We start from the raw sequence: 25,464 nt of genomic DNA, 5'->3' as shown, positions 1-25,464 counted from the left end.
AACAATGAAAAATTACTTACTCTTTTTTTTCCCAGTTACGTCCCTTGGCTCATATTTGGAACACGTTTTGGGCCACACCTGGATTCTGCAATAAGCTTTCTGTCATATTCAAAGGGCCAGGCTGGGGACCAGGCAAACCTAGACTTGGCCTTCCTGAGGAAATCCCAGAGGTAAATAGAACATGCACAGGCTTTCAGTTGTGTGTAATTTACTTGGACCTCTTAATGCTACTGGATCAATGTTAAAAACTCTACACATGCTAGTTTAAATTAGCAAATTAGCAGTCATAAAGCATGGGGGAAGATGAATTGGGAAAAGAAACTGAAGGAAATGAATGGTTTAGCTGTGGGGTTGTTTTTCTTTTTATTTGAAGGAAAAAGCATGTTTTTTTTCATTATTCATTTCCTGAAGAGATTTTCAAATTTTTTTTCTATGGAGTACAGTAATTTCTCTTTTTGTTTTCAGCTGTGGACATGCACAAACACACAAAGTTAAACTCTGTCTCAAACTAGGTAGTGCATAAGTTTGGCAGTAGATTATCTTTCTTCAATTATCTGCCTCCTCTTTTGTACGTTTGTAAGTGTAAAGAATATTAAGGAGCAACAGGCCAGAGCAAGTCACTCTTGAAGCCAAGTAACTATTTTGTTTTATACAGATCACGGGAAAAGAAGTTCCCTTCAATCCACATGTACCAGCTTATCTTAATTGCTACGCACTTGTACATTTTGCTGTAATAGTGGACTTGTACACCGAACTTCTTGCTTCTGTGACTGTAAGTAATTCCTTCCTTTGTGAAATAATATAGCAATGACACACAACATGTTTAAATATTAAAGGACTGGGCAGCGGCTCCACAGCCAACTCATATCTTATTTGAACTATTAAAATAATAACTAAATTCTGTAAAAAGAATTAGCATAAATGGCTAAATATGTGATTCTATGCTATTAAATATACATTTGATATTGTTTACTAAACAGATTTTAATAACCGTTTCAGTTATTTACTTAATATAAATAATTTGCCTAGAAGATGTGTGTCTACTTCAGTTTTTAGAACCTCATGGGGCTTGAAACTAGAGAGTTTTAAGATATTAAGGTTGGTCATACCATTTCATGGCCAGGCTTTAGAAGGAAGATTGCCATAGTGCTGCAGTGCTTGCGGATGGGTAGGTTGGTGTCAGCATGAGTTCAGAGCTGGAGGAGCATAAAGTCAGGACAAATCTCTCTTCCAGTCTCCAACTTAAAACAGCATTGATGAAAGCACAGCAAGGAGAGGCATGTATTTATCACCATGGCTTAGCCTAATGGGATCTCCTTGGTGACTAGTTCCTTTATGGATAGCTGGCAGCCTGTGAAGGTCAACTACAAGGCCATGTCAGCCTAAAAGAAATGAGATACATTAACTGCTTCCAAGGTTTCACATCCTTCCAAACTCCTTTTCTTTCTTCCTGTCTTTATAACTCTCTCTCATGTACTAAAGTTAAATTTTCATAGTTATGAAGCAGGATTTAATACATATAATATTCCCACAAATAAGTCAAAGACCTCTCAAGACCTACAAAAACACCACAAAACTCTATTAGTTTGATAAAATGCCCTTTGGTCTTCTTCTTAAACCCTTTCTATGACCCCACTAGTTAAACAGCAGTGTTCTTGCTGTGTTTGTGTCACCCACGTTGCCATCGGCAGGCTGTAAGCTTGCAAAGGGCCCCTCGGGCTCTTCAGCCTTGTGCTGGCATGCTCACCTGGCAATCTCCAACCCTTGGCCACCAGTGGTCACTGTTCCCTGCCCACCTTACTGGACACTGCAGTACATAGCATTCCTGGTATAATATAAAAGCTACCTCAGGCATACTCTTTGGATTAGTATGGAGTTATTCTATGTACCGTGTTTAACTCTGTAAAGGGTCACACTGCAGTTGCAGGGAATTAGGAGATTACTAAATCATCTGAGGTTTAGTCTATTATAAAGACAGGAAATTAAGGCAAAGGTATGAATAAATACCTCCAAAATATACAAGTCAAACAGTATGCATGATTGTCAATGTTCCTATATTGAGAAAAACCTTTGCAAGATTTTCCAGATATACTTCTAGATTCCTACATTTGCATAGGAATCAAACTGTGTTTGAGTTTTTTCATTTGTTTCATTCTGCTGTTGGGTTTTTTTACTCTGTTGCTTTCAGCAGCCAGAATTAAGGAGTCTGATGTTTTTCTATTTTATTCTTTTTTCTTTTGGCCTTTTTCTGATCCTGGAAGGAAAAATGGATGGTCCACATTATTTTATCTGTTGGTAACTGCAGCCTTTTAAGAATAAGTAATAAAGAAACTTGAAAAATGCACCCAAGCCCCAGATAAACGCTGAATTCTTTCAATCATGGAGAAAACATCCTGAAGATCCACCATTTATGAACTTATTGTAGAAAAGGAGCTAGAAAATTCTCTGCACAAAACTTCAGGGTAATAAGGTAGTAAGGATAAGGAGAGCACAGGGGCCTGGAAGCACCTCATCTCAGGACATAAACCTTCAGCGTGGGTGTAGAAAGTGCTGGTCCCAAGGCAGAGTTCCAGCATCGCTCTGCAGTACAGTGGGGAAGCTGTCATGAGAAGGAAGCCTGTGTACGAATAACTTTACTTGGCAAAAATCTTTCTTCAATATCAGTTTTCCACTACACTGAGTTATGAAATGTCTATGGATACAACTGGAACGTTCTGTCTGGCTATGAATTATGTCATAACTGTGGCATAGCTCCATAAATGGAGAAAACTAACTGTTTTCCTCATCTTTAGGTATAAGTTCCATTTCATAACAGCCATAAGACACAGCACACAGCTATTACATTTCTCAAGTGATTACAGTTGCTCAGTGTTTGGTCTCACGCCCTGTAGAAGTGTTAAATTTCTCTATCCATAAAGAGCAACCGTATACCTTCTGTCTGAATGACCTACATTTAACTTATGAAAAGAGCAAAACAGGAAAGAACAAATATATATTTTCCACAGGAGAGAGCATACAGTGTTTGTTTTCTATATAGTGATCTGCACTACATCCAGTGAATAAAAATTGCTTTCTGAGCTCTGCACATCTAGATCTGATCCAAAGCTCCTGGAAGAAATGGGATTTGGATCAGTCCCAGAGAGAGTGCTAGGAGTGTAAAATTGCAGTACATTCAAAGCAAAAGTCTCATAGCTCCAGAACTTCAGGTCTCATATAAATCAAAGTAAAGTGCACCTTAAACGCATTTTGCAGTGTCTTTTTTTATTGTTAGAAGATACTATAACATTAACTGTGCTTGTAATTATATGAATATGTGAGCAGTTTCAATTAGATGAAAATTAGTAAGGTAGATCTCTTGAAAGTTAAGAACACAATAAATTTATCCATTCAGTAGGGCATCACCAAATACAGTGTATGTGATATTGCTAAGAATTAACAATTTTTTCGTAGGAATTCTAAGTTAAAATAAATTTATACCAAAGACAGCTAACAATAGAAAATTCATAGCCTCATATTAGCATTCCTAATTTGAATGTATCTGATCATCTGATATATGAGAGGAGGGCAGCTGATAACTTACGAAATGTGCTGATATTGTTCCTAGAAGTTCTTCTGAACCACTGGACGAATCAGAATGAGAAAATGCATCCATGTTATTCTTCCAAAGGAATAAAAATAACTGGTTCTTTGCAATATAAAAGTCAACTTTGAATATTTGAATGCTCATCTAAATACAGATTTGGAATAACATTTCCTTTGTTTAAATGAATTTTTTTTTGATTACTGAAAAACGAGAAAGTGATAATGCTATGGCATTCTGTTGATCAAAAGCCATGTAAACATCTTGCTAAATTCTGTAATCCCCTTCCCCCCCATTTTTTAAGGCTCAAAGATATTTTTAAAGCTTTAAATGTAATGAAAATCCAACAGAAATATTTTTTTCTGTTTGATTGCAGCCAATAACCACATTGCAAAGTTGTGGCTGACTTGTAATTGGGGAACCTGCTGTGATCCCACATGCTTCTCTGTTTATACAAATACTCCAGTATATAAATACTCATTTATTTTATATACATATATATTTTATTTATATGTTTTATATATACATTGTGTATACATCTATACATAATATGTTTAGGTGGAACAAGGATGCTAACACTAACGAAGGTGTAAAAGACACATTCTTTTTGCACTGCTGCTTTAAGTGCATAGATTTAATATATGATGTTAGTTTAGTGATATAACCCACTGACTATTTTGTTGATTTTGGTAGAGTAGTGCCTAGAAAATGGATGCCTCAGCTGCCAGCATCCCCTTCATAGGGTGATACATGTTTGAAAGCAAATAAAAGAATCAAGGAAGCATATTACTATACCACTGAAACTGTAAAAGAAAGTTAGGGAAGCAAACTAACAGTGGTAAAAATTATGCTATATGGCTGGTTTTCTAAAAGCTGTTATTCCCAATGGCATCATGGTGTATTTCACTGAAAATTTCTTGGTAATCCTTGACTAGAAGTACAAATGAGGGATTTTTTCTTTAGTTGTAAGTGAATGCAGTGTGTACCTACAGTGAAGGGTAACTTGCACCTTCTACCTTCATGATTCCTAGTAAGGCTTTCTGCCTCACCCTTCACCACTCCAAAAGCTGATGTTTTTTGAAGTGGAAAGCTGCCACACTGTGCTCAGGCATTGCAGTGCAATGTTTTTTCATGAATCTGATGATAGTGCCAATTTGAAATTAACCAGGATCTGCAGGCTGTGCTTTAGAGTCCTCCAGTCCTTCACATTCTGGGCCACAGCGCATATTGACCATAATGAGTCTTACAAATAGTTAGTGTTCAAAATAGTATAGTTCAAGTAGGGGTGTGTCTGAAGATAAATGGAAATTGGCCTGAAAAAAACAAGTCTGTACAGTATGATCACACCTGGCTCAGGTAGTTATTATGCCAAAGAACCTCATAACATTTTAACCATTTAAAAATAAGACCTTGTTTACATTTGAGTTTGATTTAAAAAAAATCATAAGGTTTCTTCAGTTATTCTGATTTACAAACAGACATTAAAATATATTTCTATTCCGATTTTTTTTTGCTGGAACTCCATGTTTAAAACTGATCTGAAATGTATAATTTCCTTTCAAGTTCTTAGTCTGTATTTTATTCTTCTATGTTAGGTAAATGTGGGGGATAATTTTAATTCTTTTTCCTAGTCTAATAATGTAAATTAAAATAGATCCTTAAGCTAAGGAAAAAGTCCTTGATAGAAGTTATGGATAAAACCACCACTAAAACATGGCCCGAAATTGTCTGCTTTTGGGAAGTGTTTCCATCATCCACTCAAATCCAACTCTTAATGCAGTACACCAAATGCAGTCTTTAGGCTTGCAGTCAAGCTAATGGCAAGAAATGGAATTCCCAAAATGCTTAGGTTATTTCCACATTCCCAGTGTGCTTTCCCCACAAGTTTCAGCAAAAGCTTAGGTTAATAACAGGTTTTAAGGCACTTCAGTGAACTTAAAGGCAGATAGAATGAATCCATATTATTTTATCTGATGATATCATTTTTCTGCAGCTGGAGTCACATGGAAACCCAGATGCCTGGGACAAGCTAGCCAGCTTGGGAACACTGGAAAGGCAGAAAAGTTTGAAACCATGCAGCTCTTTAAAACTGGAAACTAGGGACACCCTTCCTCATGTATAACATGTACTGTGGAATCCTTCCTGAAGACAAGTATTAGCAGTTGTATGAAAACCATTGCAGTTTCATTCATTTTCCACAAAGTGTGATTTTAGCCCTATGTTGTAATGTAGCAATTCCATGACTTAATGGAAATCTGAATTTGATATTTAGTTCTCCTTCCTGCCTAAGAAGATACAAAACCTTGCTTCTCAGAATAGTGCTGTACCACTGTGGAAGCATTTTTAAGGCAGTCTGCAGAACCTGGTCCATCACAATGGAAACAAAGAAAAATGAGACCCACCTGGCAAGAATGAGTAGATTTTAGAAAAGGTGCAATTTTTCAACTTAAAAGTGAGGATAGTCTTTAAGGAGAAAAGTCTTGAATTTCAGTCATTGTTCCCTGGAAAACTCCTTTATTTTAGACAAGTACCAATCATTGAAAAGCCTATCAAAGCATTTCTAAGAAATTTATGGGTGAGTTCCCTTATGCCTGTGCCAAATCAGATTTTTCTTTGCTCACTTCTTGAATTTTTCTATGACCCAGTTTGTACAGGAAGCTGAAGTGGAAGTTGAACTCAGTAGGGCTAGATGAGCAGTTAAAGTAGTCCTCAATTAAATTCAAATAGAATCCATGCCTGATGTTGTACAAAAAAGCTCTGTCCAAACATTTTATCACTTCAAAACGAATTTCTCATATGACTAATGATGAAAAGTTTATCATAAGGAGGTATGGAACAGATTGGTAATGTGGAAATGCAGTAGTAAGTTTGATTCTCACCTGGTACAAATCTGCTACAGAGTGGCTTGACAGGTGTCATTTGTGAGAATTGTGTTCTGGCTTGTAAACTGGTGAGGCTGCTGTTGAGCTTGCTCATTTCTGGGATTGAGTTTTCTTTGTTCAATAACTGTTGAGGATATCTAAGTAGGTGTTTGTGATGCTTCAGTAAAACAACAGAAACCCGCCCAGACTGACTGTGTGGTTTGATGTGTTTTGCAAACCATGGGCACTCTAAGTTCACACAGCTGTAAAACTTGAGAATATCCTCCTGTGGCCTCCCATGCTCACAAATACTTACCTTGGATCTCTTTGAGGGGTTGGGGCCATGACCGAAGGAAGTTGGGCTTGTCACTGAATGGGATTTATTGAAATCAGGGCAGACATTTGTGGAGTTTTATTTTTCCAATGCCTGCAAATGAAGCACAAGATGCTGTTCATAAACTCTTTTGCTGCTGAAGCTAGAAAGGATTTCTGTAACTCAGTCAGATCCACCACTTGTGTTTTGTTTTGTTTTGTTTTAATAAAAAAACCAAAAGATTTTCAAAACTAATATTTGAAACAAAATCATGGAGGGAAAAAGAAAACTGATTAAATATTTGATTTTCAAAGGCAGTTGTGTAGAATACAAAATAAATATTTAATAAATTTTAAAAATTCAAACTTTATAATCAAAATAATTTCTGTTTTTCTGAATTTTGTTTATGTCATTTTGATACAAATTTTAAGGACAGAAGTCTTCATGCTGTGATTCATCCAAGTACTGTCATGCACTTGTTAATGTTTAAAAGTTTAAAATGTTTAAAGTCTGATTGAAGTTAATGATATGAGCTAAAAGGTTTTGATGACTTGGGAACCAAGTGTTGAGTTGTCATGAAGGGAAAACATTAATTTTGTTTCTTCTTAAACATGACCATGTCATGTGAGTTGTTATTCTCACTAGTACATTGGCTTTTGTATCCATTTGGATTCAAAGATGGCTGTTATATGGTAACATAATATGAAATTTAAAGAACAGGGTGCTGGGATTTTAATCTAGAAATAAGTTTCTTCCCTCTTGAATAGAGTCAAAAGAAAATCAAATAACTTTAGGAAAAAAACCACATATGACAGAAGGGGATAATATTAAATATTATTCTGAAAATACAGCATTCAGGAAACAACTGTGAAGGTGGTTACTGCAGATATGAGTGCTATCCGTAGCAGATTTTTTTTTCTAAAATTTAAAGTAGCAAATTACTTTTAAAGGGGACACTAGCTTCACTCAGTGAGTAAGTTGAAGCTACTGTTCTGTAAAAACTCAATTTCTCTCTGGAAATTACTCTAAATGAATTTTTTGTCTTACCTTTTAACAGATGCTGTCACAGGGAACAGTTTTCCTGAGAATTGGCTTTATCATTCTGTCCCTGGTATCTTTTGGACTACTTATGGAGAACAAGTAAGATACAAAATATGTGAGGTTTTTATTCCTTCGTTATGGATTATTTATATGTAAATCTCAGAAAATATATCTATAAAGAAATATAATTATCCAGATCCTCATGTGTCTGTCTGTTGCCTAGAAAATAATACATGACTAGCCAGCACCTAAATCCAGGATTATTCCCATAGCAAGTAGTGACTACATCTGTATCCCCTTGCAGAAGAGTTTTGGGATGGGTTTGTCACGGCTTCCTCTGTGCTTGCATTGATTGGGTTCACTCCTCTCATTTGGGACAATGGCATGTGAGTGGGACCTGCCAGCTGTCCCAGGCTGTTCCAGGTCAGATTATGTGAGCCCTGTGTAGTTCACCATAGGTGCCAGATACAGCCATGGTATATGAAGAGCACACAGTGTAGCTCAGTCTAGGCTCAAAATCATTGTGAAAACGAGTGTAGACTTGAGACTAAACTTATTCAGTATGGATTCAAATGGAATTGGATCTTGAATACACCAGGCCAGTGAGATACATTATGAAGTAGTGGGCACTGTGGCCCTAAAGAAGAGTAAGTAGCATCCACAGCTTCTTACAAAGGAGTTATTTGCCCTGACAGAGAAGAAATGTGGAATAGAAGTTTCCTTTGAGACTGAGGTGCCAGTACTGCTTTACACCTGCTGTTCATTATGTTTTCAGAAAGGAATACCTTTCACTTTTACGGACTGAACAGTTTAATTCAGGATGGGTAAAAATCTGTCAACATGCCAGACATGAATAACTTGGGAGTTAATAAAGAGGAATTAGTAAAAATTTAAGGAAGTAAACCACTGAAAAGATTCTGAACTACTTACGTAGCAGTTTTCAGAATTTTGTTGTCATTTTTGAGATCAAAGGACAGTAACTAAATATACAGCTCCATTTGTGTTAGTTCAAATATATTGTTCAAGTATGGGCATTCTCACCACCAGCAAATTCATGATTGTGAGTCCATGTAAGGTATATACCATAAAAATTTAGTTATAAAGAGAATTTAAGAAAGATGAATTTAAGAAAGATGACTTGATGTAAGTGCAGGACATCATAAACTAATTCTATTTTCTCTTTTTCACTGAATTTAGCAAAGAAGAAAATATTGGATGTTAATCTGAATTGATTCCCTTTTCCAGGTCCAAAGCAGGAACTTTGGAAATCATCCGCTGTTTAGTCTTCATAGGTGTTTACAAACTTGGCTATTTTAGGAGTCAGTTTTCCTTCTTGGGCTATGCATATGAGGTAAGACATTTCTATGTCTATGCTGATTATTCTATATTTTTTATCTTTTTCCAAAAAAGAAACACTAAACGTTTACAGTTTGCTTTCTTATTTTTCATTTTGCTATTTGAATAGAGAATTATTTTTTTCATGTCTCTTTATTTTCACTTTTTATGATTATTTTGTAAGAAAATTATGCAGGCTTGCTACTGAGATGCCAGTTTTCCTTGAAAAAAAAGTAATGAAAGAGTACATTTACCACTTCTTGCAAAAATAATTTACTTGTGGCCACATCTTTTGAAGTGAGTAATATCAATGCATTGCTGAATTTGAATTGTGTAATTCTCCTTTTATTGGAGAAATGTGAAAATTCTTGGAGGCTGGAAGACTTAAATATACAATATTTTGCTCTGTGTTAATCTTGTGCCTCAGAAACAGACTTTTTAGCCATTGACAAGGAGTGTATACAGGATTAAATAGGCCTATGGTCTGATTATATGTGGTTACTTTTGTGTTCTTATCATTTACTTTTATCCTTTTCATGCCTTTTGCTTTTCATTATTTTCCTTTTCATTAAGTTGGTATTTCATATCTCTTAATATTATCACAATAAAATAACAAAAGTCACTGTCAGTATTCCTATGTGAACCACATTACCAAGCTACCTACTGTTGCTTACCAGAAAATAATGGTTATTCATAACCAACAAGTTTATGAAAGGATGGCTGGATTAGTAAAACCTCATCAGAAAGTTACTCTTTGCCTTAAAATCAGAAAAAAATCAAATAAAACAGTAGGAGCTGAGACTCAAACAAGTTCGAAATGGTTCCTTTGACTTCAAACATATGCAAAATTTATAGCATCTTTCCCAGTTGGGAGTTCCTGGTAGTGGTCTTGCTTTTCCTGCTTTTCTAAGGGAAAAGGAATTTAAAAAAAAAATCTCCTGCTACTGTGGGTCTGGGAGGTTTTCCTGTTTGTTTTGTTTTCTGCCTGAGCTGGAAAACAATAGCTATTAGACAATTTTTAAAGCTAGATAAATGCCACTAATGGAGAATTGTTTAATTTCCCTCTTGCCCCCTTGTTAAATTGTCAGAGCTTTGGTGTATAAACCAAATGGTTCTTGAATTCCTTTGATAACAGTCTGCAAGAATTCAGAAGATATTTTAAGAGGTTTACTTAAACACAATTTGGAAAATGTTTGTAAAATTTCCTGAGTAGCCTAATACAGTAGAAAGGCTTGAAGTAACAAATTCTAAAATTTTCAAACTATCAAAAGACATAGCTTTCAGACTTGAATTATTTGGGTGTTCTAACTCAACTCTGGGAGACTTATGTTATAATATACACCCTCAATACCTGCCCTGCTGAGTTCTTTAGTCATATATAAAAGTGTCTCTTACCAAGAAATGAGTAGAAGAAAAAGATTAGATTATTTTCCAATTCTTTATACGGAATTCTATAGCTTCTTTTTCTTCCATGAAGAAGAAAATAAAATCAAGTGGTTCTTACTCTGTTCTTGGCATGTTTGTGTCATTCATTAAAAGAAAAACTGTATTGTCATCTTGAGTTCTTCTCTATTATACTTTCCTATACTTTCTTCCTTTTGTTTATTCTTTTATCCTTCATATATACAGTTTTGTTGTTCTTTTTTTAGTCCTTTGACACTGACTATGTAGTCCATTTTTAACAAGAGACAGGACTACCTTGATTACAATTTTTCTTTGAAAATACTGAACAGATGTCTTTCAAATAATGTGCTCTTGAGCAGACCAGAATAGATAATGTTTCTGAGTGATGTCAGTATTTCCACACTTGATATTTTATCACAAATCAACTATTTTATTATATTAATAGCTTTTATAATCATAGAATAATAGAATAGTTAGGTATGAAGTGTAAAGATCCTCGAGTCCAATCCCTTGCAGTTAGCAGAGACATCTTCAACTATATCAGGTTGCTCTGAGCCCCGATCAACCTGATCTTGAAAATTTCCAGGGATGAGGCAACTACCACCTCACTGGACAATTTGTTCCCCCATCTTCACAAGATGTTTCACTATTTTCACAATAAAAAACGTTTTCCTTTTTGTAGTCTGAATATTTGTAATGAACTTCAAAGTATTCCCAATTTTAAAACAAATGAACCACTTTTAAAATAAATTATCCACTTTTGCTCCCAACACATTATACACATGGTAGGCATGTTCTTATGGGTCTAATGGAATTTATGTAAAAAAATATATCTGAGACATTACTGGAGATTTGTCAATTCATGTTGCTAAGTTCTCAAACATTCATGTTTTACCTCAGTATTGACATGATCATTTTGAAACAGTAATACCAGAAAGTATAAGAAATACGTAAACAGATAGTTTCCCCAGAAATCAGGTCTAAAATTTATCCTCAAAAATGTTTCTGTTCATCATTCCAAGTTGTTTATCCTTCATGATGTAATAACATAGGTAGTCTGCTTGATTTTAAACTTCTTTTGCTCTGTTTCACTTTCATATTCTCTTACAAGTTTTAAGAGACATAAACTAAAACATTTATTTAATCATTTTGGTTTGCTCCTCTAAATATGTCCTCTTTAACATACACCTAGATTTCGCTGACTTTGATCTTCTAATATAATATTTCTAGTAATCATAACCTGTAATATGCTCAAAAATGTTCTCTTTATGTCTTCATCCTTATGTGTTACCAAATTGACATTTCTTTATTAATCTGGTGTTCAAGAATGAAAGCACATCATGTAAAAGAGTTAGTGTTGACTTTTTCTATAAATTATGCCTTCAAGGGCATAATTAAGGATGAAGAAGTGTTTCAAGAATTTAACAGATAATTCTTTCTCATAATTCTTAAGTTAATGGTGCACATTGCAGCAGATAGTGCAAGACTGATTTTACCAACAGTATGTTCAATCATTAGTGAAAAAGTATGTTACTATTTTCATATGTGTGGGGGATTTTCTGCTACTATGTTTCCTATATCTCAAGACTGCTTTAGAACCAGTAGATAGGATTTCTAAAGAATATATCCTTGCAATACTATTTGAAGGGTATTCTACCTACCAGAAATACCTTTAAAGTGAAAATGATTGTTTGGCTCATAAGAGATTGTTTGGCTCATGACAGTTATCAGAATTACTGCATTGGAAGAACGCCTTCTGGTGGGAAACTAAATGGGAAATAAGAAAGGAGAGAAAACTAGGGCGTCAGTGAGAGAAGGGAGAAGAACAGAGGAAACAAGGAGCAAGCCCTTCCCACTTTGCCATTAGATTAGCTCAGGTGGGCATGAAAAAAACAGCTGAAGATGGCAATTTGAGCAGAAGGAGCAGTCCTGCTTTCTGGTTCTATCCTCCTACCCTCCTTGCTGCCCTGCTAACTGGCTTTGCTAGCTGGCTGACTTAGCCAGATGAAGACTTTTCTCAGGTAAGTGATGCAACTGCTGTGGAACAAGAAAGTTTCTTAATGCTAAGGCTCAGGGAAGGAGGAAGCTAAATGATGTTATAGGTGCGTAAGGAGGAAAGAAAGACTTCTGCTTTTGGTAAAGCTGCAATCTTAGTATGTTATTTTCTGTATCTGCAATAAAGTAAAAACAGCGTTGGCTCCATGGACACTTTGAAGTGCTGTGTTACGAGATTTGGTTCCGTATGAAAATTATGTCATTTTTCTGATAATTTCAATACATTGTCCTCCTCCCTGCTATTCTATTTGAATTCATTCTATGATATATCCATGGGGGTCTCTCCCAGTGTCTTTTTCTTCTCCAAGAAAATAATTTGAAGCTTCATCACTACAAGAATGACCACAGGAGGTGGAACAGTGTACATTCCTTAGCATGCATTTTCTATTCCTTTTCCTGTATGTATTTCATATGGATGATTAGGTGAATGTGGAGGGGAGGTAGTGAAATTTTTTGTTGTTGTTTCTTTGTTTGAGGTTTTATGTTTTATTTATTTAAGAAAAAAGTGATGATGTATTTGGAAATTTTTATATCATAGGAAAATTATTTCTTGGGTGGAGGTCAGTGAAAACCTCAGCGACAGGGAATATATTTGACTGGTTTGAAGAGCTGGTGTGTCTCTTTTGAGAATCTGTGCTGCCACATCCTATACTAGTTAGCTTTCTTTAGGCTGATTACTTCATGCCTGCGTAATGTGATGATTGTGTGTATTGCTAAAGCCAAATCATTTTCTCTCAGACTGGGCCTGGAGCCTCCTAACCACCTGGAGGTAGCAGAAAACATTCCTTGTGTGTTCAGTTATGTGACTATTCAGCAGGCACGATATGTAAAAATAAATCTGTGATGATGGCCCACCTCTTTAAAGTGTTTCCATCCAACTGCTCTGGTTTGGCATCAGCCAGCATATTCCATGAGCTGAATTTGGTCAAGCACTGGCTGTTATTTGACAGTAGTACTAATGAGGAGCAAGTAGAAATGAGAGCCATTGACATGTTGTTGGAGCTCTTGTTTTAAATATTTTCACTAGTTGTAGTAGCTACAACTCAGACTCTTAAACTAAGAGGCTAGGAGTGAGGAAGAGGGAGGAGGAAATAGATGTCTGTCTTGATGTATTTATCTTCTACCTTTGTTGTAGCTAAGGCATTGTATCTGAGAGTAAATCTTTTCTTCCTGACTTCTGCATTGCTACTTAATGAGCTGCCTGGCTATGCCACGTTGGCTGCCATGTATTAATTTACAGGTATGAAGGACAAAAAAATCTAGGGTAACCTTCATGGTGGAAAAGAGAGAAAAAGGGTTGTTTTATACATGTGTGAAGTTTTAAATTAATAACTTGTTTTCTTTTCTGCTTTATATGGGCATGTGGTATGTTAGAAATATAACCAGCTTTGGAAGATATACAGAATCCTGTCTTGCAGGGTTTAATTCAGCCCTTAACTAATGCAGGTAGAAATGAGCTTTACTGTGGTAAAATTGCTTATTTACTCCTCCAGAGTGTCTAAACTTGGTAGAGGCAGCTGTTCCAAAAACTTTTGGAGACAGTATTCTGTATCAAATGGACTGCTTCTCTGATCTTTGATGCAATTCTAGTATTTCTTATGGCATAGGATCCAATTGGTCTGGCTAAAATATGAAATATCTCTTTATTAAAGAACTGATTTACACTGTATCCTGTGTTTCACAGAAGTTCCTTTTAATGTGATATATTATCACACTACTTGTTTCTCCTTTCATCATACAAAGAGTTGCTGTTACCTCACTTGTTTCTTAGTATAATTTACCAGTGTTGGAATACTGACTTATGAGTACAGACATAAAACAAACATTTACTCATAAGAACTTATTTCCACATCAACGATAGTTTTCTGCTCTGTAGCATTTTTTCTTGGTCCCTCGTTAAGATCATCTGTGCCACATTTCAAAGAGCCGCGTATCCCATATTTGGTTTCCATTAAGGTGAAAGCCCCATGCCCTGTGCTATGATTTATGACCTCAGCATTTATGCAGTCTCTGTGCCCTAACTAGATTGGCTGGTGTATTTCAAATATATTTTAGAAATGAAACTGGGGATGGAAGGAAACTCTGCTGCCTATGATAAAAAGCCTTGTCAACACACATGGAATTAAACAAACACACGTTGTAATCGGTTTTTTCTGTGTTAGCTTCATTCAGAAAAGTTTGCTATGCCATGCAGTGTATCCCAGGGACTGGACTTTTAATATTCTTGACAACTGCCCTAAGGGGAATAATGTCCCTTAGAAAAAGTCACAGTAAAATCTGGCAGTAGATTAAGTTGGTTTCCACTTAGGTGTGACAGCAGAGTCATTACTGATTTTAGACTTAGCCAGTTTGAGAGTCGGCTTCACCACCATCAACTAAGGACTATGATGTATAGTTCCAGATGCTCTGGCCAATTGACCGTAAAATTGCTCTGCGTTTCTGGCAGAGCAGTTGAGCTGGAGCTTTTAAAATCTCCACTCCCTGAGCTCAACACCCTTCCCCCTCTGCTTAAAAGCTGCTCATTATTCTTCTTCTGCCCGCTGATCTTAGCAAAAGAAAAACTTCTGGAATCAATTAGAAGTGTCTGCACTTGATGAGATTTGCACGTGAGTTCGGAATTGCGAGGCTTTGATAGTGTCAGCCAACAGCTGCAGTTTCAGGTGGTAAAATCGGGGAAGGAATTTTCCAGGGTTTATTTACAATCATAAAATAAAACAAAAATCAAGACAAGTTGGAAACCATCTAATATGTTGTTAAAATGAAGCCTGAATTGGGTTATATATTTATTTTGTCTGAAAAAAAATGTAAACTGGCAGTTTATTATCAGGATCTTTTCAATTACCTTGCAATTACTAGGCTGTATAGAGCAGCTGTAGTAAAATGCAAGCTATGGTCTGCTTGCTGTAGTTTTACCTATGAAAGAAGCATCTGCTATTACTTTTGTCACTTTAATTGTTTGACAAGACAAGGAGGTAGTCATACTTAATAGAAATCAGAAGCATGATAAAGCTTCTTTTCAAAGATAAAGCAAAGGTAGTACTCTGAACATAGAAAATACATGTTCACGTATACGGACAGAAATTTTGTGTTTTCTTCTGTCAACACTTTCACTCATAGATATAAAGTTAATTTTCTAACCCTTTTTATCCCAAAGCAGATAGTGATTGGCATGTAGCTGTATGCAGTGTTTGCATTTTAAAGTTAACAGCTGTGCCAGTGAGATTATTAATGTTCAGTTTATATCTGAGGGTGTCTGCAAAAATTAAGCTCTTCTATTTCGCAATCTTGTTACTGATCTGATTTGGTTTGTAAGTCAAAGCACAATTTTTCTATGAACCAGTAATGCTACAAACCCTGTCAAACTGCATTCTTTTCTACATCATAATAACACATGGATAATGATAGAGATCACCATACTAGCGAATCACTTCACTGATATTAGTCCCTAGTGAAAGCTGACATATTCCACATGGGTTGATGTTTGTCTGTGTAACTGTAGTTGCAGTACTAGAGTTTTTGGTGGGGTTTTTTTTGTTGTTTTTTTCGGATTTTTATTTGGTTGGGTTTTTGTTTTTTTGTTTGGTATTTTTTTTTTGTTAATGCACAAATGCATAAATTTGTTTTATACCCAGTTTTTCCACAGATGTGGAAGACTCATGTTTCCTACTCTTGACAGAGCCATTGCTTATTGATCACTTTACACTCTTGTAAATTTTATATTCAAAGTTAATTCAAGGATGTAAAGTACATTGCCATGTCTAAGAGTCAAAGGCAGAGGTGTCCTGAATGAAAGACATTGGCTTACTTGTAGAAATTTCCCTTCCACACAGGTCGTGTAGGGAGAAGCAGGATGCAGTCTGAAGAATGCAGGAGGTATATCCCAGCCATGAAGAACGCCCATAGTGGGGAACCTTCCAGCATCACTGTGCATGGCCAGTATGTGTGTGTTCTCTGGGCTGTCTTTAGCCTGTCAAGCTCACCCATATGTATGTGCTTGTCAGCACAGCCTTATATACAAAATCAGTAGACTGCTTTCCAAAACTAGATAGCTTACCTCCAAAACTATTTTGACAGGCAGGTGGGAATTATCCTAAAAAGAGAAGAGTTGTGTCTGTGTTCCCAAGACCACAAATACAAATGACTTAGTTTGAATTTTATCTTCAAACATGATAGGCAGAGGGATTGAATTAACTTTTAAGAGATAAAAGCTGTAATGAAACAAGCTGTTTCTGGTGCGGAAAAGATCTGGGTTTGGCACATGCAAGGTGACCAGAAATAACCAACTTAGTATTTAAAATATTTTGGATATTTATATCTCGTACAATTTAAATAGAGAAACTCCAAACATTAAAAATACATACAGTCCAGAGTTACTCAATATTTCCATCTTTCAAGGGAAACAGTATAAGACTCTTCTTTCCATAAATGTCCCTTCCCTCTCTGTAACAGTGAGCAGAGTGTGGCAGCTATAAAAACATTTCTGCAACAGAATGTCTGTGTAGGACACACAGATTTGGACTGTAATTTAGGCCATTGGAAATCTAAATCAATATATTTCTGTAGGAAAGCAGAAATTAATTCAAAATGTTCTAGAATATGTTGTATTACTTTTTAAAAATCATAGATGCTAGCTTTTGCTCAGTCTATTTTTTTCAGAAGCTTCTTGTGAACAACAAAGAAAGAAAAGCACAGTAAAAGTTGAGCCTCTGTTTTCCTACTAGCAGCACCTGAAATAACTACAGAGACTGAAAGCTAGTTCATGACATCTGGGCAATTGCATGCTAAATTCTAACCAGCCAGGGCCTTTTGTCTAAAGTGGGCAATAGATCAGTAAGATAAAATCAAGCCATTATCTGTGCTGTGATTTATTTCCTTTATTACTGCCTTGTTATGTCATTCTCCTGTACAAGTTCTGTTTTCTATGATGTTTAGAGTTGGGGAATAAGAGAATATGGAGAAAGCAACTAAGCTATATTTGATTTTATTTTTGGGTATTACACAGCACAAAGAGAATGTTTTAAAGTTTCTTTCCTCTGCCAATGCCAAATAAAAATGGCCTGATGAAAGAAGATTAGCAAATGCTGTGTTTAACAACTGATTACTAAATGCAGAACACACAAAACACTTTGTATGTTTAAAAGTTGGAAATAGGTGTTATGAGAAAAAAGTAAATGTAAAGCTCTAGTTATCACTTGAAACCAAGGCAAAATAATACAGCAACCCCCTATAGAGTCTGGGAGTGATCACATCTGTCCTGACAGAATTTGTTTGGTTTATCTTCATGTGGAAACCATGAAATGTTTGAATAGGTTGTTTATTTCGCTGATTGAAAGCTAATACATTTGAAGATGCCTGGTTTCAGTTTAAACATTTTAGATTTTGTTTTATGGAGAAAGGGGTGCTATATTTTGTCCTATTACCTGAATTCATTGCACATCTGTGTAGGACTATAACTCTCTAGATCTATTAATTTCTCCTCTTTTTGGCTTCATGTAGTTTGCCTACGAAGAATGGTCAGATAGTAGGAAACAGCTAGAAGTGGTAGTGAAGCAGGACACTAAGAGGCAGAGTCTAGCCATTGACTGCATTGTTTTATACCTACTTCATAGCTCTTTCCATTTCCTGATGAGACCAACCTAGTTAGTTTATAACTCTTTAGGGAAGATACGTGTCATTGCATGTACATTAAAGGGCCTGTCCCACTTCTGGTTGCTGTGTAAGCAGTGAATAGAGTAGTTTCCATCATCGTGGATGAATTCCTGGTCAGTTTTTTTTTCCAGGCTTAGAAGTGAAACTTATTAGTGAAACAGTTGCCTTATTTAGAAAAGTCAGGGGGTTTGATGTATACATATTTTTTAAAGTTCTTTATCATTTTCAGCTGAGACTATTCTAGCACAGGATGAGAACTGTTCAGGGGTATAATTCTAATATTTTTGGGCTATCTTTGCTTCTAAGAAAAGTGTTGCCCTGACGTGAATCCATTCCAAATTAATCTTTCCATACTATGTACATGGGCATTAATTAGTTCCTGGGGTTATCTGAGGCTTATTAAACTGCATCCTCAGACCATAAAACATGTAAAAAGCAGGAATTCATCTGTCAGACTTGTGAATTGGACCTAAAAATGTGTTACCAAGATACCAACAACAGAGAAGAGCTTCTTGCTAGAAGCAACTTGCTAGAATTTGCCTTGCCTTCTGGATACCAGTCTAAAATGTACAGTTCAATAAAGAACCATGGCATATGCTTTGATATGTTTTAACAAGCACTGAAAAAAAAAAAGTTGAGACTTTTCTAAATAAAAGGATACAGAACTCCTTACTCCTCTTTTATTACTTTTTTTTTTTATGTGTGAGAAAGGTAAAGATAGTAAAGGAAAATAGAGAGGATTAGGGAAACCTTTTCTAGTTCTCTAACCAAATCAAAATAAAATAAAACCTATAAAATACTTTTGAGGTCCACGAAAATTGGAAATCGCATTTTGCAAAATATTGAGACAAACACAAACAGATGGGAGATTTGAAGTGGGTAGTTAGACTGTTTCATCCTACCTGGGTTGATACACTTTTATTTCACTTTGTTTTTTCGGGTTTTTTTTCACCCCACTCTTAAAAATAGCAACAGTCAAATAGCAGAACAAATTATTGCCTGAAACAAAAGCATCTCACTCAAACTTCTTGGTTTAAAATAAAGTAAAAACTCTTCAACTTGCTGTGAGCTCATTAATCTTGAAACAACATATTTCAAGAAAAAAAAAATCTTTGTTTTGGTTGTCCTATCTTTGCTTCTAAGAGCAGAGAGAGATAAGTGAGTGTTTCGTCTAGGTGGCTATCTGAGCATCTCACTGTTGAAAGTAATAAGCTTTTCATTAACAGAAGGAAACTGGATATTGGAAAAAGCAAACACTGTCTAGTTTTAACACAGTTCTGAGTATTGGTAGAACATTAGCGCCTTGGATTCATGTCAGCTTTTTCACACTCCGCTTTTTTTTATTACATTACCCAAGGGTAGCTCACTTAAAACAGATAAAGAATTCTAGAGTACTCTGATTAAGAATAGTTATTGTTATAAGGCTATTGTTATATAGCCTTAATTTTTATATAAATTGGTGCAATCATAATTTGATGTTTTCAGGTCTCTTATTAGACTACTTATCACCTTCTAAATAATCGCTAATTTCTTCCAAGTTCTTCGAAAAAGTCTCAATCCACTAAATGAATCAAATCTGTTCATTCCAGTGAACTTCTGACTAGTGGAGAGTTAAGAAGGAGGAATCAGGTTCTTTAGTGGATCCAGGTTTATTTTTCTGGCTTTGCAAGGTCTCTGGCTTTCACAACTTATTAGAATCAAATAAAAATCAAAAGCATCAGATTGCAAAAGTAACAAAAATAATAGCTGTGAAGGCAGCATGCAGGCAAAACTGGTCCATTTTTCCTAGACAGTCCAAATAAAATCTGCCTAACTACTTTGAATCTTCTACTGTTTTATTTTGATCTTTTTGGAGACGAAATTGCATGATCTTCAATGATTTTATTTTGCTTTGTGCAGTAATCCATACTAATAAATGATACACAGAAGCATATTTGGGCATATATGTCAGTAGTTTCAGAAAACCCATAATAGGTTTGGCAGTGGAGATTCTGCTTTTCAGAACTGTACATGTGTGGACAAATGTTTACCTCTTGGCTTAGACAGAGTCTTTGGAATGTAAGTCATCTCTGGAAAACTGTTGTTGAAAGGGAACTGTGTTAGTTTAATTGCTAAGAAACAAGCTAGGGTTGATACCCTTTAAAATTCTGCTGAATATCGACCTGTTTGAAGGAAAACTCAGAAAAAAAGGAGTCTGAAGTGTGGTCCTTTGGGAGAAGAACATGAAAATTTTTGCCTATCAAGTATATTATCAAATGGAGAGATTAAAATTGTAATGGAAAGGAAATGGCATGAGGGATAGCAGGCACAGACTCTTCCCAGACAATGCAGGTCATACCTTGTCAAAAGAGTACCTGTAATGGTCTGGGAGAGAAGGTAGAATGGAAAGCAGGGAAGATCTGAACATTCTCTCAAACTCTGTTACTTCGTTTGTTAAGGATGTGAATGGTTAGAAGTTGCTTATGTGAACTCACCCCTACAATACTGTAGAAATCATATTTTTCAAGGAGAGTGGGAAATGAGAGAACCTTGGGTTTGTATGGCATTATCTGCAATTATTAATTATTTTACATCTTTCCAGTCCACATTCCCTGATTTCTAAAGTCTTTTGACAAGTCCTTGCATGCAGATTATCTCTTTGTAGTTTGGTGTCAAGGTCATGGAATCATGGTCACATATACAGGCACATGCGAACCTTATTTTCTCAGTGGTGATGAGTTGCTGAATCAGTGATTTAAGCCTAAATGTGGTGTTAGGTTTTCTGTCCTGAATTATAGAGGAGACATTGCTATTGTTAATATTCATTAGCATAAGTTTTCTTCCTTGAATTTTTATGAAGATGTCAAAATTGCAGGTTCAGCTAATGCTGTATTAATGCCAGGCAAGAATGCTGTATGACTGCATGACTCCAGCATCATTTCCCTATTACAGCTAATGCAGTCCATCTCACTGAAACCAAAAAGCTATTGCCAGTACACCTCTTAAATTATTCTCAAGCTGCCAGCTGTGCCATTTGCCTTTGATCCTTTCTTTCATGGTAATTGTCATACTGAAAGGTAAAACTAAAATATATTCTGTACCAAGAGCCACCTTTTCATGCTTCTGGAGGATATTTGTCCTCACAAGATTGCTGCAGGTTTTACATACTATTAATAGTCTTCTCTATGTGCCATTGCTGCCATCAAGTGCAATTATATAATTATACATGTGTAACTATTCATGTACAGTAATTTTTAAGTAATGCCAGCTCTCTGGAGCTCCAGAATTTTCTTACTGCTTAATTTAAAAATAACACTTAGCATTACATGAAACACATGAAACACCTCATTGTTTTATTTTAATGGGAGCTAAAAATTGAAAAATTCTGGTTGAATATGCACTTTGAAGTATGTTGCTGACCAAAAGAATAGATTGCCTTGTTAATATATGCAATTTGGTAGTTTAGTGACTTGCTTTCATAGTTTTATTTACACTCCCTGATAAGATAATTGAAAAAAACTGTGGAGTTGTCAGTGTAAACAAATCTTTCCAGCAGGGAAAGCAATTATATTTACTTTACATGTGTTATTAGATGCAAAGAGAAATACCTCCAAGATGTTCTTCTGACCAATGTGGTTTAAAAAATGCTTTCCAAATATGAATTTTTTTTATTCCTTCTGACTCATGGTATTTAGAAAAGAAAATACTTTTCCATTGTTTTAGTGCTTTAGGAATCTCATTTAAAATATCTGTGTGGTTTTGATCTTTGCTGTATTAAGGAAGTCCTGAAGCATCATGCTGTCCATTGACTCTACAGTGGTAAATGAGGATTTTATTGTACTAATGAGAGGCCGGTCTGAAAGTAGCAAAGCACTTCATCACTACATTCTCTGCTTGCAATGTGCTACTCAAGAATAAATATTTCCTTTATTAACCCTGAAGTCAAACTAGTTGGCATCGAGGCATTCTAATAGTTGTACAAGTTATTGTCAAGTCCCACAACGAAGCAACAGTCCTATTTCCAGGTATGTACAATATAAACATGAGATGAAAGGCAGCAGATGAAAATAGACAAATTTTAGACCAATGGGCAACTATTATGGACCAATCAGAATGCATTTGTCTAAAAATTGAGCCTGTTTATAGTGAAAGATACCAGAAGTAGCTTAGAGATGTGCTGAAAAGATCCTTCTAATGCTGAAAACTATCTTGCTTTTGAAAAGGGACCTAATGTACATAGAAAGTAATCATTTATCCAAAGGGACAGTCTAAGACCCATTTATTTCAGTAGCACTATGGGTGGACATCAGTGAGGTGTAAAGGTTTTGGCAGACAGGATTTCTGTGTGGAAGATATGAGAAGAAAGGGCCTGGATGAGAATTCTAGATCCATGAATGAATAAGACTAATTATGTCTGATGTGTTAGAAATGAATCTGTGGATGTGGATATGGGGAGTCTCAAGACTCAAGGTCTCAAGGTGGGATTTGAAGATGACATATAAACAGTGATGATATCCAGAATTATGGGAAAAGGAGAGAAGATTTACTTGAAAATAGAGTTAAATATTTTAAAGTATATTTAACTTAAGCTAACATTCAAACACACAACTATATTGAGACAGATGGAATTTCTATGGTGGGACGAGACTTGAAGAAAAGAGTGGGATAATCATAGAGATGATAGAATTTATGTTGGGACTAGTAATATCTAGAGAAGCACAGAAGAGGGAAAAAAATTGTACAAGAATGGTGTATCTGAGCTACACAAGATGGCATAAAAACTTGATGTTACTGACCCCTTCATAATGGCTTAAAATAAACTTTATAAGAGATCTACAAATGGATCTTTTTGCATAAAAGCAAAAATTATAGAAATTATTATAGAAATATATTTTATTATTTTATTATATAAGTATAGAAATATGTTAATTAAAGAAGAATGTTCAGATACACAACGGAAGAATAGATTTATCCTTTTATTCATGGCAGTGAAACTTTTTTGTTTGTTTTTTTAAATATATGAAAGTTAAATTTTCTGGAAACTGGCACCAAACATGTTCCCTGCTATGCAGCAGTAGAGTGCTCTGTCACCACAGACTACTATTGCCAGAGAGGATTCATCTGTGATATAGTGATTGTTCAGCCACCAATGTCTTCTGCAAGAGCAGAAATGGACTGTAGTGTTGAGAAATTAGTAAATAATGTTTATGACATATCAATAGCCAGAAGAATTAAAGATGAGGGTGCTAAATAGGATTTAAATATTTGCCATTAACTATCCTGTCTGGTGCATGCAAAAATATATAGATTTTTCCCTTTAATCTGTGGAAAATGTTATTAGCTATCTTCATATGGAAAAGGGCCCTCTGAAATAAACTTTAGTATTCTAAAATATTTCCAGAAAGAAGGAAGTAATTAATTCCATAGAAAATCTGACGTAATATATGAACAATAATAAAGAAAGATTTCAGGGGAGAACTTCATATAACTCAAGTGCTAGTGAGACATAAGGACACTGGAAGACTCTAGGATGGAAAGAGGTGAAGAAAAATAGTAATGAAGTTGTGTAAAAGGATGAAATACAATGAAAGGAAGGAAAAGAGAAAACAACATGGTTTCTCAGGTAAATAAAAAAATATGGAAAAAATATTATTATTATAATACATAGTATTGCTATCACTTGTTTCTAAGAATCAAAAGTTAGTGTCTATTCACTGAAATGTTCTCATATAATTCTAATAGGTGAAAACAGGGGTAAAATGAAAGTTAAAATCAAATCAACACAAATGCTTGAGAAATCTCATAGCAGCAAGTTTGGTGCCATTTTGAAAAAGTAAATAGCATCCTGAATTGAGATAATCTGAGTTGGTGGGCTTTTTCTAAAAGAGAGAGAATGATGATGTATAGTCAAGTATTTATGGTGAAAGTGGTACACACTCCCTTTAAAAATATTTTCATTTTTAACAACTTTAATGCTCTGCATGATTTGGGACTATTCTGGATGATTTACCACACCTGAGAGAATGGCTCTAAAGTTTCACTATGATTTTTATTCACTATGATTGCTACTAATTTTTTTGCTTTAATTTTTTTGATTTAATATACGCATGCATTTTGAGGAGTAGAAGACATTACACTTTGATGTACATTTAAATAGATTCTAGAACCCAGAAGAAATTGTTAGCTTCTTGAAAAGCAGTGCAGTGGGGAAAGTCTTGATAAATATAACATCTACTGTGAAGTTTTGCATTTGATATTGCTATTTAAAATCGCTATAGTACATACTTTGTGAGTGAAAAACATAACTTGGAAATGTTTACATCTGACTGATCTATTTTAAGTAAAAGACATATATTGTTTAGGTGCTAGTGAGAAGTGTGAATATTGTGATTGGCTACTGCACAGAAACTTTCAGACAGGTAGTATGTGGAGAGCAAATGAATTGCTACTGTGTAAGTTTTAAACTGTAGATGCAAAAGCTAAAATAATATTTAACTATACGTGGTATAATGAATCTTTATTGGCAACTGGCATTCACAGACTATTTGAAGGGCGGTATTGGCCAGACACAAGTTATTTGGCAGAGATCTTGCCTAGTATATATTTGCAGAGCCTGTCTGCATAAGGATGCTGGCGGGTTTATCCTGATTTCTATTCCAGGTGACAAATTTCTATCCAAGCATATGAGTGATCAAATATTTTCCACTGGAATCTGGGCACTGTAAAATATCTGAAGCTGAGTAGAAAAATTGAAGGATTTGCTTAAACTATAATGGTCTCTGCATACCAAGGTGACGGCAAAATATTTCCACTTGGACAACATCAGGGTGAACAGTGCAGAATTGAACTAAACATTTTTTCTGGAATACTGGTTGTATTTTGTTGCCACTTCTCAGTGGCATCTTCTCCTAACCTAGAAGCTGTGATCACTGTACTCTTCAGCTAATTTCTGCATGAAAATTAAGCATTGGAAGGCACTAGTGCACGAACTGTCTACCAAAACGAAGAACGCTATTCAAAGCAGATGAAAGCTATACCATAATCTCATTAGCTTATTTTTTTTTTTCTGATGCAAAGCCAATTAAAAAATAGAACAGTTTCCATTAGTTTATTTGTCTTTCCTGGAGCAATTACAATTCCTAAACTTTCCTAAACTATATAAATGTGGAGTCTCCCCTTGTGACAGGTTGTTTAAATTTATAACTAAAGCTAGCATTTCCATCTCCAATAAAAACCAAACAGACATT

At 35.4% G+C, this 25,464-nt stretch overlaps 1 protein-coding gene across 2 annotated transcripts in view; it reads left to right on the top strand.

The window, feature by feature from the left end:
• The window catches only part of AGMO (alkylglycerol monooxygenase), a 186,660-nt gene that overhangs the window by 99,585 nt on the left and 61,611 nt on the right, over positions 1 to 25,464 (top strand). For both annotated transcript variants that reach the window (XM_014893618.2, XM_088162450.1), the window contains 4 exons: positions 36 to 170; positions 656 to 772; positions 7,812 to 7,894; positions 9,041 to 9,146. In XM_014893618.2, the coding sequence (XP_014749104.1) occupies positions 36 to 170; positions 656 to 772; positions 7,812 to 7,894; positions 9,041 to 9,146 (441 nt within the window). The remainder of the gene's footprint in view (positions 1 to 35; positions 171 to 655; positions 773 to 7,811; positions 7,895 to 9,040; positions 9,147 to 25,464) is intronic.

Source organism: Sturnus vulgaris, chromosome 1 (assembly GCF_052056855.1).
Source record: "Sturnus vulgaris isolate bStuVul1 chromosome 1, bStuVul1.hap1, whole genome shotgun sequence".
NCBI lineage: Eukaryota > Metazoa > Chordata > Aves > Passeriformes > Sturnidae > Sturnus > Sturnus vulgaris.
The sequence above is the reverse complement of the archived record's forward strand: the minus strand, read 5'-3'. Positions and strand labels throughout refer to the sequence as shown.